Raw genomic sequence first — 21,439 nt, forward strand, 5'->3', positions numbered from 1 at the left:
CCCCTCCCCTCATATTCAAAATATATTCAAAAAAAATTGACTCCCCTCCCCTAAGAGAAGCTTGAATTACATTCCCCTCCCCCCTTATGTTAAAATCTACACTTTACTCCCTCAATATTTACTTTTTAATTCTAATAATCTAGAAAAATAATAATAGTCTAACACACTTCGGGAAAAAAAATAGTATTGCAGGTCTATTTTAATATAATAAAAAATTGAATACATTTTTTTCGCTATTTTTAATTCACAATTTCATTAACATGTATTTTAAGCCTTATTATAAAATATGAAACAATCCAAAATAAAATTAAAATATGTGAAAAATTACTAAAGAAAATAAATCATGATTATTTAAAAGTTAATTATATACTCTAAATTATCAAATCAATAGAAAAATATTTAAATTTAATTATCATTGACATTTCAATTATAAAGAAATGAATTAATTTTTCTTAAATGATGATTCAAAATTAATATATCGTAAAAGGCTTAATTAAGTTTTTAGTCCCTATAAATATTCACAGTTTTGTTTTTAGTCCCTACAAAAAAAAACTCACACTTTTTAGTCCCTGTGACATTTTCCTTAAGCATTTTAGGGATTAAAAATACTGATGAAAAAATTTTATAGGGACTAAAAATGCTTATGAAAAATTTTATAAGGACTAAAAATGTTGATGGAAAATTTTATAAGGATTAAAAAGTGTGATTTTATTTTGTAGGGACTAAAAACAAAATTCTGAATATTTATAGGGACTAAAAACTTAATTAACCCATCGTAAAAATATTTATTTATCTTAAAATAGATTAAAGTGTAGTGCATATTTAATTATTAAGGGAGGGGGTTGTAATTCAAGAATCTTATAAGGGAGGGGAGTATAAATTTTATTTTTCATGGGAGGGGAGTGTATATTTTAACATAAGAGAGGAGGGGAATGTAATTCAAGCATCTTTGAGGGGAGGGGAGTGTAATTTACTCTTTTATTTTTGGTCATTTTATGTGTGGTTGAAACAACCCTTTGCTTGTTTGGGTCTTAACTGGATTGTTCTGTTTTTTCCTTTCGGTTTTGTGATGTAAAACTATTTTCCTCCTCCTTGCACACCTTGTGCTATAGGGAGCGGGCTATTTTTTATGGTTATATATATATGTTATTTTGACTTATTAAAAAAAAAGTTTGACTCATTTTATATATGTGGTATGTCAATCTCGAACCACAATCATCAAGATTGAAGAACTAATTTTCATTTAAGTAACTTATAAAAACTAATAGTATTTTTAGATACAAATTTCTTCTAAAGTCAAAACCCTAGATACAAATTTCTTCCTAAATTAAAACCCAACTAAATCTTCTTATATATTAAAGTTAATCCGTAAGCCCTAATTTTAACCTAAACCCTATTGCATAATTTTATTGTTTTAACCCTAATGCTCACACCTAATCTTCTTATCTTCTTATTATATATTAAAGTTAACCCGTAAGCTCTAATTTTAACCTAAACCCTATTGCATAATTTTACTGTTTTAACCCTAATGCTCACACTTAATCTCCTATTTTCATGAACAACCCCAATGCTCACACCTAATCTTCTTATATATTAAAGTTAACCCGTAAGCCCTAATTTTAACCTAAACCCTATTGTATAATTTTACTGTTTTAACCCTAATGCTCACACCTAATCTCCTATTTTCATGAACAACCCTAATGCTCTCACCTAATCTTCTTATATATTAAAGTTAACCCGTAAGCCCTAATTTTAACCTAAACCCTATTGCATAATTTAATTGTTTTAACCCTGATGCTCACACCTAATCTCCTATTTTCATGAACAACCCTAATGCTCACACCTAATCTCCTATTTTCATGAACAAAGCAAATCAGCATCGCTTTATTTCCCCTATTTCTTCAAAACAAATCGCCCTATTTCTTCAACAAAACAAATCGCCCTATTGGAATAAAAGGATTTTGAAAGATTATAGCAACATTTTTTTTGTTAATATTACACTTTTCATCCAAATTAGAACTGAACTCTCTTTGTTAAATATCTACCACAAAATGCACCTGAATTTTGCAATCTATATAAACAGGTGGAAGAAACATTTCAACAAACAGTTAAAGCGTATCATTTACGGTAAAGGCCAAATATTCGATAAAAGGAAAATTATTTAAATAAAACATTTTACACGTTGAGGATAAGAATGATCTATTTTTAGGTACATAATATAACATTAACATATAATTTTTACAAAAGAATGAAGTAACATTTTGTCAAAAAAAAAAGAAGATGAAGTAACATACCAATAATATAACACTGACATATAATTTTAACAAAAGAATGAAGTAACACACGATTGATAAAAATAAAAATTAATATTTTTAAGGTGAATAAGTGTGGTGTCTGAGGTTCGAATTCCAACATCTGCATATATTTGGGAGCACATATTTCATTCTCTTTGATATGCATTGAGATTTGTTTTTGTCTACTACATCTACAATGTATATGATCCGTGCGGCAGCACGGGTGGAAAGTTAGTTATCCTTATCCTTATTATCTAATCCTAAACTACAATGCACATAACAATTGCAAAACCCTAATCATTGGCTTTGAGCGGGAAAATTGTTATTTAACCACATTTAATGGCATTTTTGAATTTCAAATCATGTACCCTTTTGAAATGTGTGCATATGTGCCTAATTAATGCAGATTTTGAAATTCAAATATCCCACCACTTGGAATTGTGCTCGCTTCTTTCCAAGGCATGCAGTTACCCACTTCTCAATGCAAAGGCATCTGAACCAAACAAACCTATTTCCTTGCATTTTGCTCTTTCTCCCTCTCTCTCACACCCATTTTTCTCTAATCATAAAAAGTCAGCGATTTTCAGTCCCTCTTCTCTTCTCTCTCACTCCAGTTTTCTCTCTAAAAAAAAAGCCTCTTCTCTTCTCCCACGTTATTTTTTTCTTCATTTTCTGACATTCTTCTTCAATTCTCCATCTCTCTCTCTCATTGTTTCTCGCGTAGCTCTTCGTGTCTTAGTTTGGGTGTTCTCTTCATCGCCGGTCAGCCTCACCAAGGCAATAAGCATCTTCAAGTTTTATTGAAAGAGAATGCTTCTATGCAACAAAATTTTCAAGACCTTCGATCCCTCGGTATGCGTTTTCAGTTTCGTTACGTTTTGATTGATTTTAATTTCACGATTAGGGTTTTGGTATCACCGGTGTTGTTTTGATTGATTTTTCCGATTTGATAGGAAAGGAGCTTGAATAAGGTGGAGTTCTCAGTGAATCGGCACTGTCGCGGAAGGTTTTTCTTTTCATCAACGATCTTCTCTCTCATTCTCTCTCATTCACTGCTCTTCTCCTCTCTCATTGACTTTTTGTATTAAACTACCTATACATGTTGTGATAAGCTTTAAAGAATGTAATCCAAAGTTTGTTCTTGCTATGAAATTTTCCATTGAAAAACTGCCACTCATGTTTTTTGTATCCTATTATTCCTACTCCATGAGTATCTTGACATCATGAGCCATGAGCCACTATCATCACGATAATGGGTGTGAATAACTAATATGAAATATAGTTCCATTAGATGTAAATTTGCACAACAAGTATTGTCAATGTTATGATAAAATAGTGTGCAAATAAATAAACTTTACATAAATTGATAAAGATTGTCTTTTGAGAAAATAGTGATAGTTTTGGTATACTTTGTCGAGGTGGTTTCTGTTTTTTGTGGTGTGTTCTTGAGGGGCAGCAGGCTGTGTAGTGCATCTTTGTTGGCTGCGTGAGGCTGCTGCTATTTTAGATAGCAGGTTTTTGGTTCTGTCACTAGGAACCGTTGTGATGTTGGTGTTTTAGGGGCTGCACCTCTTTTGTTTTGTGCCTAGCCTTTTTCTTTTGTTTTCTTTCCGTAATCAAGGGGAAGACGTATGCGTTTGGTTTGTGTTTTATAGGATCCTGATGTTGTTTATAGCTCACTGGTGTCCTTTTTAATGCAAATAATTAAATAAACTTTACATAAATTGATAAAGACTGTCCTTTGAGAAAATAGTGATAGTTTTGGTGGACTTTGTCGAGGTGGTTTATGTTTTTTGTGGTGTGCTCTCGAAGGACAGCAGGCTGTGTGGTGCCTCAGTGTTTGCTATGTGAGGGTGCTGCTCTACATGTATAATGTTTTTCATATTCGAATTATTTCAAATTGCAAGTAATTTAAATTGAGTTTTAAGGTAGTTTTCTTTGACTGCAAATATAAGGGGCTTATTTCACAAGGTTACTTAGATGTGTATATTCACTATTGAAGCTTATTTTGAGTTTCCATGATGACTTACTTTATCGAAATCACGGTGTGCCGCCGCGATTTAGAAAAAGTTATAGGGTGCAGCTTTTACAATAACTAAAAGTTAACTAATGATTTGCCTGAAGTTTCTAATTCTTTTTACTCGTCCGATTACAGTCCCTCTCTGATGATTTTCTACAACTATCAGATTTGATTGAATCAACTAAGGTTAATTATTTTGTCCATAATTTTTGCAAGATAACTCTTCAGTCTACTGTTTTAGGTCAAAATTAATTTATTTTGTGTACAGAACAATAGTTATGCAGACCACCCATTTCAATAGGATAATGTCAAAATTAATTTATGCAGACCATCCATTTCAATAATCAATAATGTTTGTTTGGGTTTGTTTGTATAATAGCAGGTTTTTTAAGATTTGTTTTGTGTATAATGTGTCATTTCACTCCATGTAGCTAATCTTAGTGTTTGTTCATGAATAGAAAGTGGCTCATAAAACAATTTAAGGGTTCGATTGTTCTATATTATTTTTGCTCATCTCTCTTAGTGTTTGAAATTAGTTCAAAGAGTGGTCTAAAAATTCTGCTAACATATGAGGATGACGCTTGCATTGATAGTTTTCAAAAAAAAAAAAAAAACGCATCGTATACACATAAATTCCTTGAAATATAATTGTATACACAACGTACACTACATACGAGGTCAACTACGTCGCAATATCCAAGGTGACCTCCATGAATGGGTTGAAGATTTTAATGACCGATGATAATAGTAATGGCATGAATAACACTTCAAATGTAGTTATAAGGAGATTTTATGCAATCTACCGATTTAAGGTATTTTTTTAATGTATTTTTTTAGAAACAATTTATTTTGTACCGCAAGCATATTTAATTTCAATACATTTGCATGTTTTGTTTCCAATCGAAATGACCCGTGCGACAGCACGGGTGGATGATCAAGTTGAAATATAAAGTAAGTTTTCTACAAGCACAACCCTAAATCAACCCTAAAAAAAACCCAAATAAAAAATATTTAATCTGACCAACATAAAATATAAAAATAAAAAAAAATGCTTTCTTTTTTGAAAGAATCAACTAACATCGTCTAAAAAATCATTGACGAAAAACAATGAATGTTTTATAATTGGAGTGTCTACAATTGGTTCACTCACATTTGACATGTAAAGGAGTGTCTGTCTATAATGTAGTACTAGTACTCTCCCTCCAATTATAAGTACTAGTACGTAGTTCTAGTTGAAGCATTTTCGATACATAATGTATTCTCTCCGTTATATTGCTTATAAGAAACAAAAGGAAATTATATATTAAGTACAATGTTAGTTATCGTGAAAGAAATGATCACGAGCACATCATGACAAGGGGCACAGGCTACTCGCAAGGGGTAGTTTGGCTACCCCAACTTTTTCATTTTTATTTAAAGGCTTTCTATTGTTTTTTAATTTTCAGAGAGTATGAGCATATGTATGTTTTAAATTTAGTTCTCATGATAAATTATTTGTAAAAATTTAATAGAAATATGAAATCAAAGAATATCACATGACTGATAAGTTTTACCCGAGTAGAACCAATATCACAAGGAAAATGGAAATAGGGCATCATCACAAGATTTTACAAAAGCAGAAATCAAGGCAAAAATTTAAGAGAAAATGCATTTATGACTAAGAATAACAATTTACATCAAATGCCACATTATTTGCACTATCATTGTCATTGTCATTATCTTTATCTTTACCATTTACACTAACAATACCACTACCATTAATCTTCAAGTTATAACCGTTAACGTTACTTGCAACAACAAAATGATCATTCTCCCCTTTTTTCGTCACCGTCATTTGAGAATTTAAGAGAGTACGAAGCTCCATGTGCATTCCTAAAGAAGACCAGAGGATTAATCCTTTCAAAGCGTTGTTGCTATATGACCAAAGGATTAATCCTCCTCTTGTGAATATTAGTAAATGTCCTAACATCTTTTGATTGATGAATCGATCAAAATTCATATGATACCTAGTTACAAGTTACATAGAAAATGAAATTCAATTCAGGAATAATGTTATTAAAATATTAATTAATTTGAAACAAGATAGGTTAATGGTAGGAAGAATTTGAAGCACCTAAGTCAAATGATTTGATGCAATGGGAATAAGAAAATCGGAACACAAATAGGATGACACCTAAGTTAAATTGTTAAAAGCGCACGCTTTCATTGATTTAAGGACTTAATTTAATACACGCGGTTATGAGGTCATTCATCTAAGTAAATTATACTTTTCATTTAATTTATAAAATGATACTCCTTCCGTCCTTGAATAAGTGATCTATTTGTAAAAAAAAATTGTTTCAAAATACTTGACCTTATCAAATTTTAAAACAAAATTTGACAATTTTACTCCTTATAATTGCTTGTATGGCTCCATGTAAAAAAAAGTGTGTCAGCTCTATTGAGTAAATAGTGCCAACTCTGTGCAGATTATAAAAAATGGTTACAACTAAGTAAATAGTGCATGCCAAAATGAAATTGTGATTAAGGAAAAATGTATACATACCAAAAGGAAATTGTGATTGAGGCAGTGGATCATCTGAGAATATATATAAACATTACTGGTAAAATAAATAAATGTATAGTGTAAAAAATAAATACTCCTATGAGAATATATCGTACTACGTAAGATAAAAAATTGCAAGTGATTGTAGCAACACTTGAATTTGAATTTATACAAATAATCTACACATACCATTATTTGAATTTGATTGTAGCAACACTTCTCCTATTTGTGTACCATCTTCCATAAATAGCTCATCATTCAAGTCAAAAGAAAAATGACTTGGTGAAGAAAATTGAATTGTTGAAGTAGAAGGACATTGATTGAAACTAATGTCTAATTCTTCAACAATAGCATTCAAATCGGGTATGTGGTATTCTTTTTCATCTTGGTTGTCTTCATAAGAATTGATAATATTTTCATTTAAATCTATTTCTCTCAAAGACATTTTCTAAAATGTTTTGCACATATGATATGTTTATCACCACTATTGCAAGTTTTTATAGAGTAAAGTTGGTGGGAAATTTAAAATAAGATTGAAATTTTGATTAATGTTTTGGTGGGAAATTTAAACTAAAAATGAAATTTTGGTTAAGCATTTTGAGAGTGCATTAGTGGTTAACGTAAAACAATCAAACTTTGGCTAAAGATTTAGATTGGTGCATTAAAGGTTGGTTTACACTACAACTAAGCCAATCAGAATTTGGTTTATTGCTTCAAGTTTCATGGCATAGCAAAGTTTATTTATTGGTTGCAGTAAAAGTTTGTAGTGGAACAATTAAAGTAATTATTATTTAAAAGTGAAGGTTTAAAAATAATAATAAGGGCAATTCAGTAAAAATATCATTCTCTTCCTTTCATCTTTACACTTTTCTTAATCTGTGTGAAATGATCAAGTAGGTCACTTATTCAGGGACGGAGGGAGTATTATTTTATGGGTTAAATATATTTTTGACCCTTATAGATATGTCAACTTTTTGTTTTAGTCTTAAAAAATTTCTTCAACTTTTAGTCTTTAAAAAACTTTCAATCTTCACTTTTGATCCCTCATTTAAAGTAAACTCATATGTAAAATTCATATTTTTGAATAAAATTTTTTAGAAAAAATCATAATACTATAAGAATCACTCCCGAAAAAAAATTAGATTTTTTTAAGAAAACATGAATTTAATATGAATTTTTATATTTTTGACAATTAAAAATTCAAATTTAATTTGTGTTTGTTAAATAATTCTAATTTTTTTGGGGAAAATATTTTACAATATTCTACATATTTCTACATAGTTTCATTGAAAAATACAAAAATTAACTTAAAAATAAGGACCAAAAGTAGTGATTGAAAAATTTATAGGGACTAAAAGTGGAAGGAGAATTTTAGAAGGACTAAAATGAAAAGCTAGTATATTTACAGGGACCAAAAATATATTTAACCCTTATTTTATTATGAGTATCTTTTTTCAAATTAAAATATTTAATAAATAGAGAGGATTTGAACTTAATTTCTCATCTTTTTTTTTTCTTTCTAAAAGACTAAAATCTTATTGTAATTAAGCTGCTAAAAAAATGTAATAGTTTTTTTTCCAAAAAAAAATGCAATAATTAGGAAGTTGGTCGATTGCTTATTATTTTTTTACTCAAAAAGCTAAGAAAATTAGTCAGGATTCTAATTAGGAATTTCATATTATTCAATTGCTAAAAATATATTCATAAATTGGTCAAAAAGAAATTTTTAGTAAAATAAATAAACTTGAATGTTATACTTACTATAATATTTTAACTTTTTCCGGTCAAAAAATTTGTTAGAATTCTAAAAGCATTTATTACTATTTTTTTTCACCGTCAACTACATCTTGAACAAAATTGCATTCGTCATACCTCAACTTAATTTCATATAACGATTTCGTGCTTATCTTTTTATCATGTTATATTTGTCCTTTTGGTATGTTTGCATATGAGTTTTCAAGCATCAAATCTAAATTCATATGAAAGCATGAGTGAAGAACCATAAATTTGAACATTAAGAGATTATATCAAAATGAAATCATAGATTTGCATCTTGAAAAGTCATTTGCAAATTGATTAAATGACGAAAATGACATGAAAAAAGATAAATGACGAAAACGTTATCTGAAATTAAATTAACAGAGGACGAATTTAATTTTGCCCATTTTTTTACTAGTTTGAATAGTGGATTCAAAGATATTCAAATGGATGGAGTCAAGGTAATGCATTTTCTGATATGCGTATTATTGGTTCCATCCCCTATATTCCATTTGAAACCTTTGAGAACAATTAGTCGTTAAACGAAATCCAGACACATTACTAATCTCTTAAGCTTTGCTGTAATGTCCATTCTTGGATACAAGTAACATAGCAGTTACTTGAGATGTTAGCTATATATTTATTTATTTATCACTTGAGATGTCAGTTCAATGGTAAAACTTACATTTTAATTTCAAACGACGAAGTTCAAATTCTCTCTAAGGTGGTTGTAACATGGCAATTAGTTTTCACTATTTTATAGTAGTGTTTTTTAGGTAGTACTTCAAGTAATAGTTGGTAGCTTTGTTCCTCTCATTTTATCTTATTATTCTTATGAACTATTTTGTCCAATTTAAATTTAGAAGTTTAATTTCAAATATATCATCTAAAAATTAAGAATTTGAATTTCTTCTTTATTATTAAAATACATTATCCTTTCTTTATATGGATAAAACACCAATCAAGAGACAACCTGGCCTTCTCCATCTACTATAACCACATAAATACACATTGTTCTCTCACTTAGAAATAATTTATATGTAAAGATTCACCACACACCCAAATGACCAAAGGGCTCTCTCTAGTCTCTATCTCTACCTTTGCAGTTGTAAGAGAGCAGTTTGTGGAATTTATCCACATCCATGAAACCAAGCAATGATTTTATGGCTCTTTATTTGACCAACATATACTAAAAGCTAGCTAGCTCCAGAAGCATGGATATGGATAGAGACATCAGATACGATATGTACACTAATACACCAACCCGCTAATATTTTGAAAAGGTCGCATAATTCAATGTAAATATATATGTGTCAGTGTCGTATCAGTGTCGGACAGAACACATGTCTGATACCGAAATACGCCTAATCTGAGAAGTGTCGATATTTCATAATGCATAAAAGAGAAATCTCAGTAATCATTCTGTCATATTGAGTCATGTACTTTGGTCTGAGAAATCACTGACTCATTGGTCTCAGTCCGACAAGTAAGATAGCATGGCCATAATGGGGAGAGTGAGTGGGTCTCTGAATCATAGAAACTCTGGCATGCAAACAAGGATTATCAAACACAGTACTTACTTGTCACTTGTGATATATCTATATATAATCCTTACATATATCATTTATAGAATGATAAAATGGTAATCAAATTCGTCTTTATCTCTTTATATGATATTATTCACTTAGTTTCAAATATATATATCCCTCACATTACTAAAACATAATATAACATTACATATAATCCTCATAGCAAATACCAGCTGGAGGATAAATCTGAGCAAATATGGAGAATATAAAAGTGTGAGAGAAGAAAAGAAGATCTTGATAGAGAGCATAGCTCACATACGAAAAGAGAAGGGACCCCGGCTAAGCAAATGTGAGTATCAGTCAAAGAAAATCAGTGTTATCTGCCATCTCAGTCACTACTTTTGCAGCATCTGGAAAGTGGATAAATAAAAAAAATGAAAAGGTTTTGCTAAGTTATTGGATTGTGTTGTACAAACTATCTCAAAATGATGAAATACAATGCCCTTCTTTTCCCCACTTGATCACTTATCTAGAAGTTATATTTTTGTACTAAGCAATACATTTTGAGACTTAATAATATGGAGAATGCTAACCACTGCCCTAAGGGCATTGGTTAAGCATTCAAAATAAGTAAGTTTTTAAAAAAAATTGTGTAATCATTATTTGATCAAAAGTAACATCTTATATTTCTAAGACAAAAATTTTATTTGTAGATTCCTTAATCATTGCCCTGAGGGCACCGGTTAGGAAGACCCTAATAATATATACCTTGAACCTTATATAGTGAGAAATGTTTTGCATCTAAACACACAAATTCATCAGCTATAAACTGAAAAGTTTTGCATCTATACTTCATTTTTAGCTAGCTAGGTTTAGAGTTAAACTACACAAGAACATTATCTCTGTGTTTTTGTTCTTCTCTTCATTCATAGCAGCATAGGAAGTGAGAAATTAAAATTAAACTACTAATATTGATTTGTGGAATTCTTCATGTCTTCATTACTGAACATAAAATTAATGTCAAATGAAAAAACATAGAAGAAACCCTGTTTCATTACCTGGATAACAATTAACCAAACTGTAGAATATATGCTTTTGAATTTCACATTTATAGTACTATTGTTGAAGTTCTTCAATTCATTTAGCTTTGATATGCAGACTTTAAACAGGAAGAGGTTAAAAATTCAAATTCAAGTGGTACATAGATACTCTTTATTTGAATTATAGAATCCAAACCATATTTCGGATTGTATAATATGAACAATGTGAAAATTGAAGGCAAGCCTAGAGCTATACCGATGTTCGGTGCTTGTAAATATATGGTTCGACAACTACAATCTGAACACCTTTTAGATAATAGAATATGAAATCTGTCAAACCCCACATAAGATCATTTTATAAGTAAAATATAGTGTATAGATAGACACATTTTGGATTATATAATCCGAAACTTTAATAAACAGTTTAAATTATATATAATCTGATTTTTTTTTTTAGACAACATAGAAATTATATTAAAATAGAAAAAGGAAGTACAAGACTGGGGGCAATGACCTTACCAGTAAACCACAAAATCAAAACCCAACGGGTGATACAACAATATGGTACAAAGTGGTAAAATACAAACAACAACTCCAAACAATCACTGCCACGGACAATCCAGCGAACCCACGTATGAGCGCGAAACCGAATTGCAAAAATGATGATCCATATTGATTTGAACATGCATACAAGAAAATTATAAAAAAAAATAATAAATTAAACCATATGAAACAACGCATGTGAAACATTGATTAAGCAATGTAGTACAAATATTGATAGGTTATATCAAAATATTCAAAGACAATTTCAAAACAAATATTGTTCAAATGTTACATTAACAACATAAAACTACTGGGTAGCCCTAGCACCTCTACTACCCCATACCATGCCTACGACGATACATGTTCCCTTCATGAACCCCTTCAGAATTGCATTCAAACTCTCATAAGTTGCACTCCCCTGCTCGACCACACCACTACCCATGATGCGTCTCTGATGTGCCCTAAATTGTTGGTCATGTCTAACCTCTTGTTTAGGTGGCCTCGGGATATGAACATCCTCTAACGGAGTTATGATGTATGAATGTGAAATGGCAGAAAACCAGATCATGTATCCAGATGTTGTCCCTAGACTAGTTGGAGCAATTAGCAAACCCAAATCCTCCACTCTCAGCACATAAGTAATATACTAAATGTAGCGGTGATTGATCTCCTACCCGATCATTTTGAAACTTGAGATGTCATGTGGATGTTGGGGATGGTTTGGACATAACCAAACTGGTGCAGTACCTGCTCCGACAAATATCAGACCCGACAAGGTCCGTATTTGAGTCATCCAGAGTAAAGAGTTATTCGCTTGAATGAACATGTCTCGCGGTAGTCCTGATATGGGTTCATGAATACAGAGCTAAGATCCATACATGTGGTCTTGATGAGCTCGTGTGGGATCTATAAACACTTGATCCTTTAAGAAATATAACATCATGGCATGTGTGTGTAAGCGTGTCGATCCTCCTTGTATCCAACCCCAATAATCTGTAGCCCCGACTTCCTAAAAATGTAGGAATGTCCAAGCCTGTATCAACACCAACATATCAGTATAAATAACATGTTTACATGTAAATAAATAAGCAACTTATTATAGTTTATACCTTTAACAAGGTGAACTATCCATCCATCTGTGAAGTCATATAACGGTCTCCACTATTGAGCTCCTTGTACAGGTAAGCAAAGGTATGTGTAACCGGAAACCAGCTCCAGGTCACGGAAGCACCTCATGTATGCCACATCCACATAGTTAGTGCTCGTTTCAGTGAAAAGTATGATACCTACCAAGTAAAGCATATATATATGGATAGCATGGTCTCTCTTCACCTGCATACCTTCAACATCGACATCTTCCTAAGCGTCAAACTGCTTCCTAAATACGTTTCTTAAAATATGCCCTTAACTAGGCAAAATGCGAATGAACACCCTTCGTTTTTCTCACCTGATACTCAACCTCAACAACATTAAACTCCATAAAGTGTCACTGTCATCTTCTCAATTACAAGATGGAAGCTAGAGGTCTCCTCGTTCGATCTCTCAACAAAGTAGATAACAAGCAATGGTCAAGAATAGGACAACTGACATGTTATAGCCATTAAAGACCTCTAGCTCGTATAGTGTCTTAGAACCATCGCTCTTGTATCTTATCTAAATTTTCATCATGTAGAGTCTGAAGCTTTTTTCCATTGTTAATGCATTTTAAATTGTCACTTCACTACGAAAAATAAAAATTTATATCAATATACGCTTTAGTTCAATTTACATTAATAAAATAAACATAGCCTTCAATTTACATTAAAATATTGTATATAAAATGAAAGTTATAGAATATTATTACTCGATTAAACATGTGATAAGCCACATAAAGACGGTACAAGGTGAGCACAAACAAGTCATGTGGGCCACCATGATAGTCATCTAGCGGTTGTGGATTCACCTCCATGTTCTCCTCCATATTGTCATGCACAGGCTAGGGCTTGGGATGTGGTTCAGACTCGTTCACCTGAGATGGTCCGAAGCTATAAGCATGGTGACCCCTGCCCTCGCGTTTTCCCACTATCCCTTTCGTTTCATTCCACTTCGCCCGCTCTCACCTAGCAGAAGTAGTCATGGTAGCTCTCTCATTTCTAAGGTGGTATATGTGTTTTATATCTGAAACATGCAAAATCACAAACACAATTAACAAAAATCCACAGAATTGTCAAAACCAACATATGTTGATATAATTCGGATTATAAAATCCGAACATGTTCAGTAGTTCAAAGGAAAAAAATTGTGACCCCAACATTGATAAATCGAGTTAATATGACTTACATTGTGCTTGTTGTTTGAAAATGCTTGAAATGTGATGCTTTTGAGAAACAAAATCCTCAAAAATCACCCAATGTTGAAATTTTGAATTTTGGGGGTGTGAGAAAAACTTTTATGGCATAAACACAAACTTTTAAATGAGGAGAGGTTTCTGATTTCAATTTATATATAAGAAGGGTTCAAATTATAGAATCTGAAACATGGTTCAGATTCTATAATCCGAGCAAATGGTATTTTGGAGGAAAAATAGGGCGTGTGAGAAACTTATACGGTGGAAAAAGTAAAAGCCTTTACAAATAGGGAATTCATTTTCCAGCCTTCAATGTTTCTCACGCGCCATTCAAAATTCCAAAAATGAGATTTTACCCTACTTTGAAAGTGAAAAAAAAAAAAAAAGTCATGATCATTTTAACCACGGTTCAATTGTGCCTAACTTTTTTTTTTCACGGATTCGGATTCTAGAATTAAAAAAACGATGGTCGGGTATATCAATAATTTAGAATCTGAACGCCCCCTATACATGCATCAAATCCCTCTTATGCCAAAAAATTAAAGAAAAAGTGTTAAATTTAATTTTGACCCAAGAGAGGTGCGAAGCATGTATAATACTTGTTTTTTTCTTCGGAAAAAGCAGTTAGTCACGGTGGAATCGTGGTTCAAATGGTTGTGGCCAACTTTGTACTCAACTAATCTTAGATAAACTTTGATACTATGTTAGAATTTGGATTGATTAGGACTTAACTTCTATAATTTTTTTTTTTATCAAGCAAAAATGGAATATATATATATATATATATATTAACCACAAAAGCAACTCCTCTAACACAAGATGTGCCAAAAGAATTACCTAAGGAACAAAGTAGCAGTTACACAACCAACAAACAAACCATTAAGTGATACCCAAACATTGAAACGGACTTGAACACCACCTACCTGTGCCAAACTTAAAGGCAGCCTTTTTGGATTTCATACAAGCTAAAGACAAATATTTCACTTTATCTAGCAACCTAGGCATAGGAGTTACAACATTATTGAAAAGCCTATTATTGCGCTCATTCCATAAGACCCACACGCACAATAGCCAAATAAGTTGAAGGAATGATCGCTTTGCTTTGCCACCACCTGCTAGATGCACGAATTGAAAAAAATGATCGACTATAACATTAATGTCGACGCCTATAATGCCCAACCAATGACGCACTAGGGGCCAAAATGATGAATAAATATTATAAGATATAAACAAATGATATAGATTAACTTCTATAAAGTTGATTTATATGGTATAGATTACCTTCATTTTTAGTCACATATTCAAGTCATATATTCAAGTGTAAATTTTCATTCTCCCTAGAAATACTTTCTAACTCCTTGTTGTTTACAGAATATGACATATACATCATCTTATCATTATTTAAAAGCGAAAACTATTTCTTAGGTTTATTAAATAATTGATATATCTGAACAATATAATAGACTAGATACATCAGTTAATCAATAAATTATTTTAAAAAGTTGCTTATAATAATAACAATGATGCCATACTCCCCTCAAACAAAAAAGAGTAGTGATATATGTAGAACCATTTGTGACAACTTTGATGACAACTTTTATTTTTTCTTTTTTCATTAGTCCAAAACAATGAAGAAAGAAAAATGAAGAAAAAGAATAAGAATATAATGTGAGTATATGTGAGTATGAGAGAGAAAATTGTCAAAAAGTTATAATAAACTAGTTGTCATTTCTCAACAAAAAAAACAATGATGCCATACTTTAAGATAGATACTAGATAGTATCGACACGTCATAGTAAAAAGGTATTGTCACCAACATAAATAGTTAAATTAAAAGCTTATAAAAGAAAAGAAAATATATTTTTGAAAGGAAAGAAAAGATTATAAAAAATCAAACATTGAATAAATATTTTTTTAAAAAGTTAGTATTTTACAAAGCTTGTGAAAAAGAATGTACATTATTCAAGAAGGAAGATTAGATAATTTAATTTTGGATTAGTTGTTATTTCATCCTCTTATTTTTACCATTTTACAAAATTGACTCCTTAATTTTAAATTTCAACAGTTTAAATCACTCCATCTACTTTATTTTTTAGAGAATCCCCACATCAACTATTTGATTTATATATGTTCATATTACACATTTTAGATGATGTTTTATGATAATTTTTTACTTTTTTTTTTTATAGTTTCATTGAGGTTGATTTTTTTTACTTTTTTTTATATAACTTATCATCAAGTTTTTTATGAACGACCAACTCTCCTCAAAAATTTAAAACTAAATTCAAAATATAATATTAAAATAAAAGCGACTTGTATCATATTATCTAAGCGCATCTTTTATTTGAAAATAATCAACATTGCAATTAAAACTAATACTCTATTGCCTATTCTTTTCGGATGGGAAGATTTTCAAGGGTAAAAAGGAGAGATAAAAAGAAAGTATAAAATAAGGTTCATGTGCTTTCAATTATCTTACTCTTTTTATTGTTTACCCACACCTACCCCCACAAACTAGAGTGTTTGTATTTTTTCAATCTTACAAAAAAAGGTCGATATATATAGTGCCTTACCCTTGCAAAGGGTACAGAAGAAAGTGAAAGTAGATGAGGATTCGGAAAAACACAAAGCTTTCCCCTCTTCTATTCACTTGTTCACCTTCACTTTTACAAAATGGTTCATTTCCAGTTGAAATTTTTCAAACCCATGTTTGTCAACTTAACCAATCTCCATGGGATGTGATCCCCTTTGCCTCCAACAACTCCTCCTCAATCCAGGTTCCAAACTTCTTCTTCTCTTCTCATATTTATTAGGGTTTTTTCATATGCTTTATTAGGGTTCTTAATACTCTTCATGTCACTGAATTATTTTCATCATTTCAACTTCTTATGCCTTTTTTGCTTCAAAATAGGTTAATGGGTATCTATGTTCTCTCTCATTTCTCACTATTTTCGATTTTGTTTTTGCTTCACTTAGTTCCAAGAGCAAGATATTTTCACAAACGGGGATTCCTTTGGAGCTCTTGATGAAAGGTAAACATAAATCTAGATCCCAATTCGTTACCTTTTTTACTTAACTTGCAAAACCCATTAGGGTTTTTTTTCTACTTTTTTTTTTTTATCTTCAATTATATAAATTATCAATACGAAAATCTTTGTGTTTGAATGAATTTTTGTTTGTTTGATAATGATGAAAAAATATAGTGTGGATTCGATGATGGAAACTGATGTTGTTGATATTGATAACAACAAACCTGCGATTGAAAATTTTGAAATGATGGTGTTTGATGATAATAAGGTGGTTAATAATAATGGTGGCAGCAACAAAGGTTTGAAGAGAAACTGGAATGGGGGCGGCGGCATTGAGGCTCCGCGGCGTGGTAGAGGCCGACCGAAGAAGTCGGTGGGTTCGGCTTCGGGTTCAAATAATAATGTTGATAATAGTGTTGATGTTAATGTTGTTACTTGTTCGGAGGGATTGGATTGTGTTGAAGATTATGAGGATGATTATGATGATTCTGGTGATGATAATGGGAATAGGAGAACAAGGAAGCCAGTGAAAGAAAGGTCCCTAAAATCCTTAATGTGAGAAGGGATATTTATATAGGGTTGGGGTTCAATTCAATGTTGTATTGTTTATTTGTTTGGTGATTTCCAACGTTGTATTGTTGTTCTTTCGACAAGGTTGTTCTTATTGTTGTTGTTGTTTTAATTTTGGTGGTATTTAGGTTGGATTATGAATATTTTTGGGTATGATGATATGCTAATTTAAAGAAGTATTATTGTTATTATTTGACTGATTTAAAAAAGTATTAAAAATGAGTTTATGAGATTAAAATGCTTTTTAAAATACATAATTTAGTTTTGGGCTTTTTAATATCCATGCATATACAAGTTTTAATGGTTTGCTACCCGCACCCCCTTGCAAAAGATATTCCTTTCTTTTTCAAGCCACCATTCTCTCTCCCTCTGAACCAACCTGATGTCACTCACAATCGCCGCCAAAGTCGTATTTTCTCCATTTGGAAACACAAACTTATAGAAACATGAGATATTTTCTATCTCTATTTAATGAGAAGTATTCTAGAGTATTTTCTAGTCTTCTATGTATTTTCTCCACTACATGATAAGAAAATTATTTATAAATTTAACCTCATTTTTTAAAGAAAAATTTAGTATCAAACCAAAGGAAAGATTAATCCGGATGACCAATCACATTGTCACTAGCGAAGCTTCAAGCGAAGCCAGAACAAAATCTTGTATTGATTGGTCCAACAAAAGAATTGTTGATACTTGGAGGATTCGAACGCGAAAATTATAGAGCATCACACTTTTAAGTCTCAAACCTACAACACCCGAGACCAATCCTTGAGGGATATAAAATATAATATTATTTAAAATAGTAATCTAATAAAATAGAAATCTAAATAAAAAAAATAGAATTTGATATTCTCCACAAAAAATTATATTCCAAATTCTTATGTTTTAGTTTTCTTAATAAGTTTGATATTATTTATTTTTTTGCTTATAATTTGAGATGGAGGGAATATATTTTTTAATGTGTCTGAAAAGTCAAATGTGTTTCATAAAAAATGTATTAATCTCCCTCTTATCTATATATTTATTTATATACCACAAAATTCCAAAGTAATTAGTTTTGACTTTTTTGTTGAATTGATTTAACAATTTTAAAATTTTACAGTTATGATCCATTCATCAAATATTTGATCTAAAATATGATAATATTATATGTTCTAAATAAATTTTTAAATTGTAAAATATTTTATATTCATATATCACATTATTGAAAATATTTTCTCATCACCAAATTTTTATTTCAATAATATGATGGAGTAGATGGACCAAGACTATTAGATATTAAACTTTTAATCTCAATGAAAACCAATATTTGTCACATTCTGAAATGTGAAAATCCGGATAATCTAAAATATTATTCCTTTTAACCTTGCATTTCGAGATTTTTATGCTTAACATAATATTTTTACCATGTTTTTGTATTTTGGACATGATTTGAGCATTAATTTTCGTATTTAATGTATTCTGATTTCTGCTCACCGTGCAGGGAATAGCTTTGGTTGCGGTTATAAAAACAAGGCATAGAAGCAGACATTTGAAAGCTTAGGAATAGAGCTACAAATTTGATGTTGAGCACAAAGCCCGGTTTGGACGTCATCCACAATAATTGTTTTATAAAAAGTAGCACAAGGCAATTAAAAAGATGGTCTGGGACATAATGGCATGCCTAAAGGAATTAGGTGGGACATGCTTTCGTAATTCAAAGCTTTTAATTTAGCTATGGTTGCGAAGCTAGGCTGGAATTTTAATGCCAACCGGATGTGCTAGTGCCTAGTAGCAAGAATCTTCAAAGCAAGGTATTTCCCTCCTGCTTCTTTTTTGGATGCTAAACTTGTTTACAATCCTAGATTTTCATTTTCCTGACGTAGCATTTGGAACTCTCGTTAAGTGAGACTTTGCTAAGTTTAACTCCTTGATTATAGTCGAGAGAAATTGTGTTTATGCACCTGATAGCATAGCAGCATACCCTTCGAGAAGAACAGTTTGGTAAAAACCAGTGGTGGGATGGCATAAGTGCAACATTGATGTTTTGTTTCATGCTTCCAGCATGAGGACATCATTTAGCTGATGTATTCGCAACTCTGATGACAATTTTGCGTAGGTTTAAAGCAAGTGGAATCAGATGCCCATGTTAGTGTTGGAAGGGGAAGTAGTAGCACTTTTGGAAGCTTTGCAACTACTAATCGTGGAGCTTTCGAAATTCATGATATAGTTGCTATCTTTATATCCTAATTTTGAAGTGAAATTTATTATGTGACTAGTGAATACGGTGATTCATACGTTAGTTAAGAGAGTTTTTTCTTAAGCTAGTCACCATATTTTTTATTTTTTTTATCCTTTTTGTATTGAAAAATTTCTATTCTATTTAGTGATAGTAAAAATGGAAGAATCAAAATTACAAAGGATGTTAAATAGTGTCTTGAAATATTAGTTAAGAAAATAAAAAATATAAGCTTGATATTGAAGATAATATTTTTTACACTTTTAAATATTTGATTACGCAAATTATATCTTTAACTAATGTCCCATGAACACTAGTTAACATTTTTTAAATTACAATTAAGTAAAATTTTTAATGCTTTTCAATTCATGGAGATCAAAATTTCTCTTCAATTTTTATCATCATCGCAACCGTTGATCCTCTTAGGCTCCAAATGGGACCCAATCAAGTACAAATGGTCCCATTGATTAAATATTGTTACGCGGGCCAGACTTGTTGGCCATTCTTACAGCAAGCAGGAATATGTGTTTTAATCCACGCGCCTAAATTTATTACAAGAATATAATTTAAACAAAAATAAAACGAAGAAAAAAAAGTAGAAAACGTATTTTTTATTTTTTTAGTGGAACAAACAGTTGTGAATTAGCGTTATGATTTGGATAGGATGGCAGAAGTAGATAGATTTCTAAATATAATTTCTCATTCATGAAAATATTATCATTAAATATAAGTATATTTTCAAATTACCTCATATATGTAAATATATAATTTTTAGATTCATTATAAATGATGTATTTGACCTATATTATGGTTCAAATATATGAGGTATTTAATGAACCTTGAAAAACAATTTATTTATAAATGTGATCAAAACAAGTATATTTCTACTTTAAATAAACCATTAATTAATACGAATAAGATTTTCAAATATGAGAAGTCAAGAATAAAGTTTCTTAAAAAAATCAAATAATTATATACTCCATGCATTTATAAATATATATCGCAATCAACTATTTCACTAATGTTATTAATACACAAGTAGGGTTGCAAATGAGTCGAGTCGAACCGGACCTGCCTGAGCTCGGCTCCACTCGATAAGAATTGGTTCGGCTCGAACCTCGGCTCGAGTTCGCCACGAACTATTTTTTCAGCTCGAGTTCAGCTCGTTTAAAGTTCACGAACAGTTCGGTTCAGTTCGTCTGCTCAAACTCGTCCAAATTTTTTTTTTTAAAATTAAATATTGAATTAAAATAAAAGTTCCCACAAGCATGCATATAATAGACATAAATTATATAAAGTTAAAGGTTGCATAAATACGAAGAAAAATATCTGATACATGTAGCAGAGACAAAAAATCCAACAAAATTCATAATATTATTTTACTTTTAAACTTCAACTGCTCTTCCCTTCAAGACAAAATTGTATTCAGCCACATTTGAATTAAACAAATTTAAAAACTAACTCAAATTGATTTATATATATAATCCATAATCGAGCCATCTCATGAACCTAACGAGTCGAACTATATGTAGCTCAAGTTCAGCTCATTTAATTAACGAACTTAATT

The 21,439-nt window shown here is 30.9% G+C and overlaps 1 protein-coding gene across 2 annotated transcripts; it reads left to right on the plus strand.

The window, feature by feature from the left end:
* The first annotated feature begins 16,575 nt into the window (after nucleotides 1–16,575).
* Nucleotides 16,576–17,842, plus strand: LOC25500859 (uncharacterized). Of its 2 annotated transcripts, none has more exons than XM_013589355.3 (3): nucleotides 16,576–16,832; nucleotides 17,032–17,087; nucleotides 17,376–17,766. In XM_013589355.3, exons 1-3 carry the CDS (start codon nucleotides 16,662–16,664, stop codon nucleotides 17,641–17,643), a joined length of 495 nt encoding a protein of 164 aa, XP_013444809.1. In that variant the 5' UTR covers nucleotides 16,576–16,661; the 3' UTR covers nucleotides 17,644–17,766. The 2 variants fall into 2 exon arrangements, with proteins under 2 accessions (XP_013444809.1, XP_024628005.1); XM_024772237.2 differs by having other exon boundaries at nucleotides 16,582–16,832; nucleotides 17,259–17,842.
* Nucleotides 17,843–21,439: the final 3,597 nt, after the last annotated feature.

The sequence above is a fragment of the Medicago truncatula genome, chromosome 8 (genome assembly GCF_003473485.1).
Source record: "Medicago truncatula cultivar Jemalong A17 chromosome 8, MtrunA17r5.0-ANR, whole genome shotgun sequence".
Lineage (NCBI taxonomy): Eukaryota > Viridiplantae > Streptophyta > Magnoliopsida > Fabales > Fabaceae > Medicago > Medicago truncatula.

Bases quoted from the DNA above. Each gene is read 5' to 3' on its own strand.
- LOC25500859 (XM_024772237.2), top strand. From the start codon at position 16,662: ATGAGGATTCGGAAAAACACAAAGCTTTCCCCTCTTCTATTCACTTGT. The intron at 16,833-17,031 runs GTTCCAAACTTC...TGCTTCACTTAG, and splicing joins ACAACTCCTCCTCAATCCAG to TTCCAAGAGCAAGATATTTT. The intron at 17,088-17,258 runs GTAAACATAAAT...GAAAAAATATAG, and splicing joins TTTGGAGCTCTTGATGAAAG to TGTGGATTCGATGATGGAAA.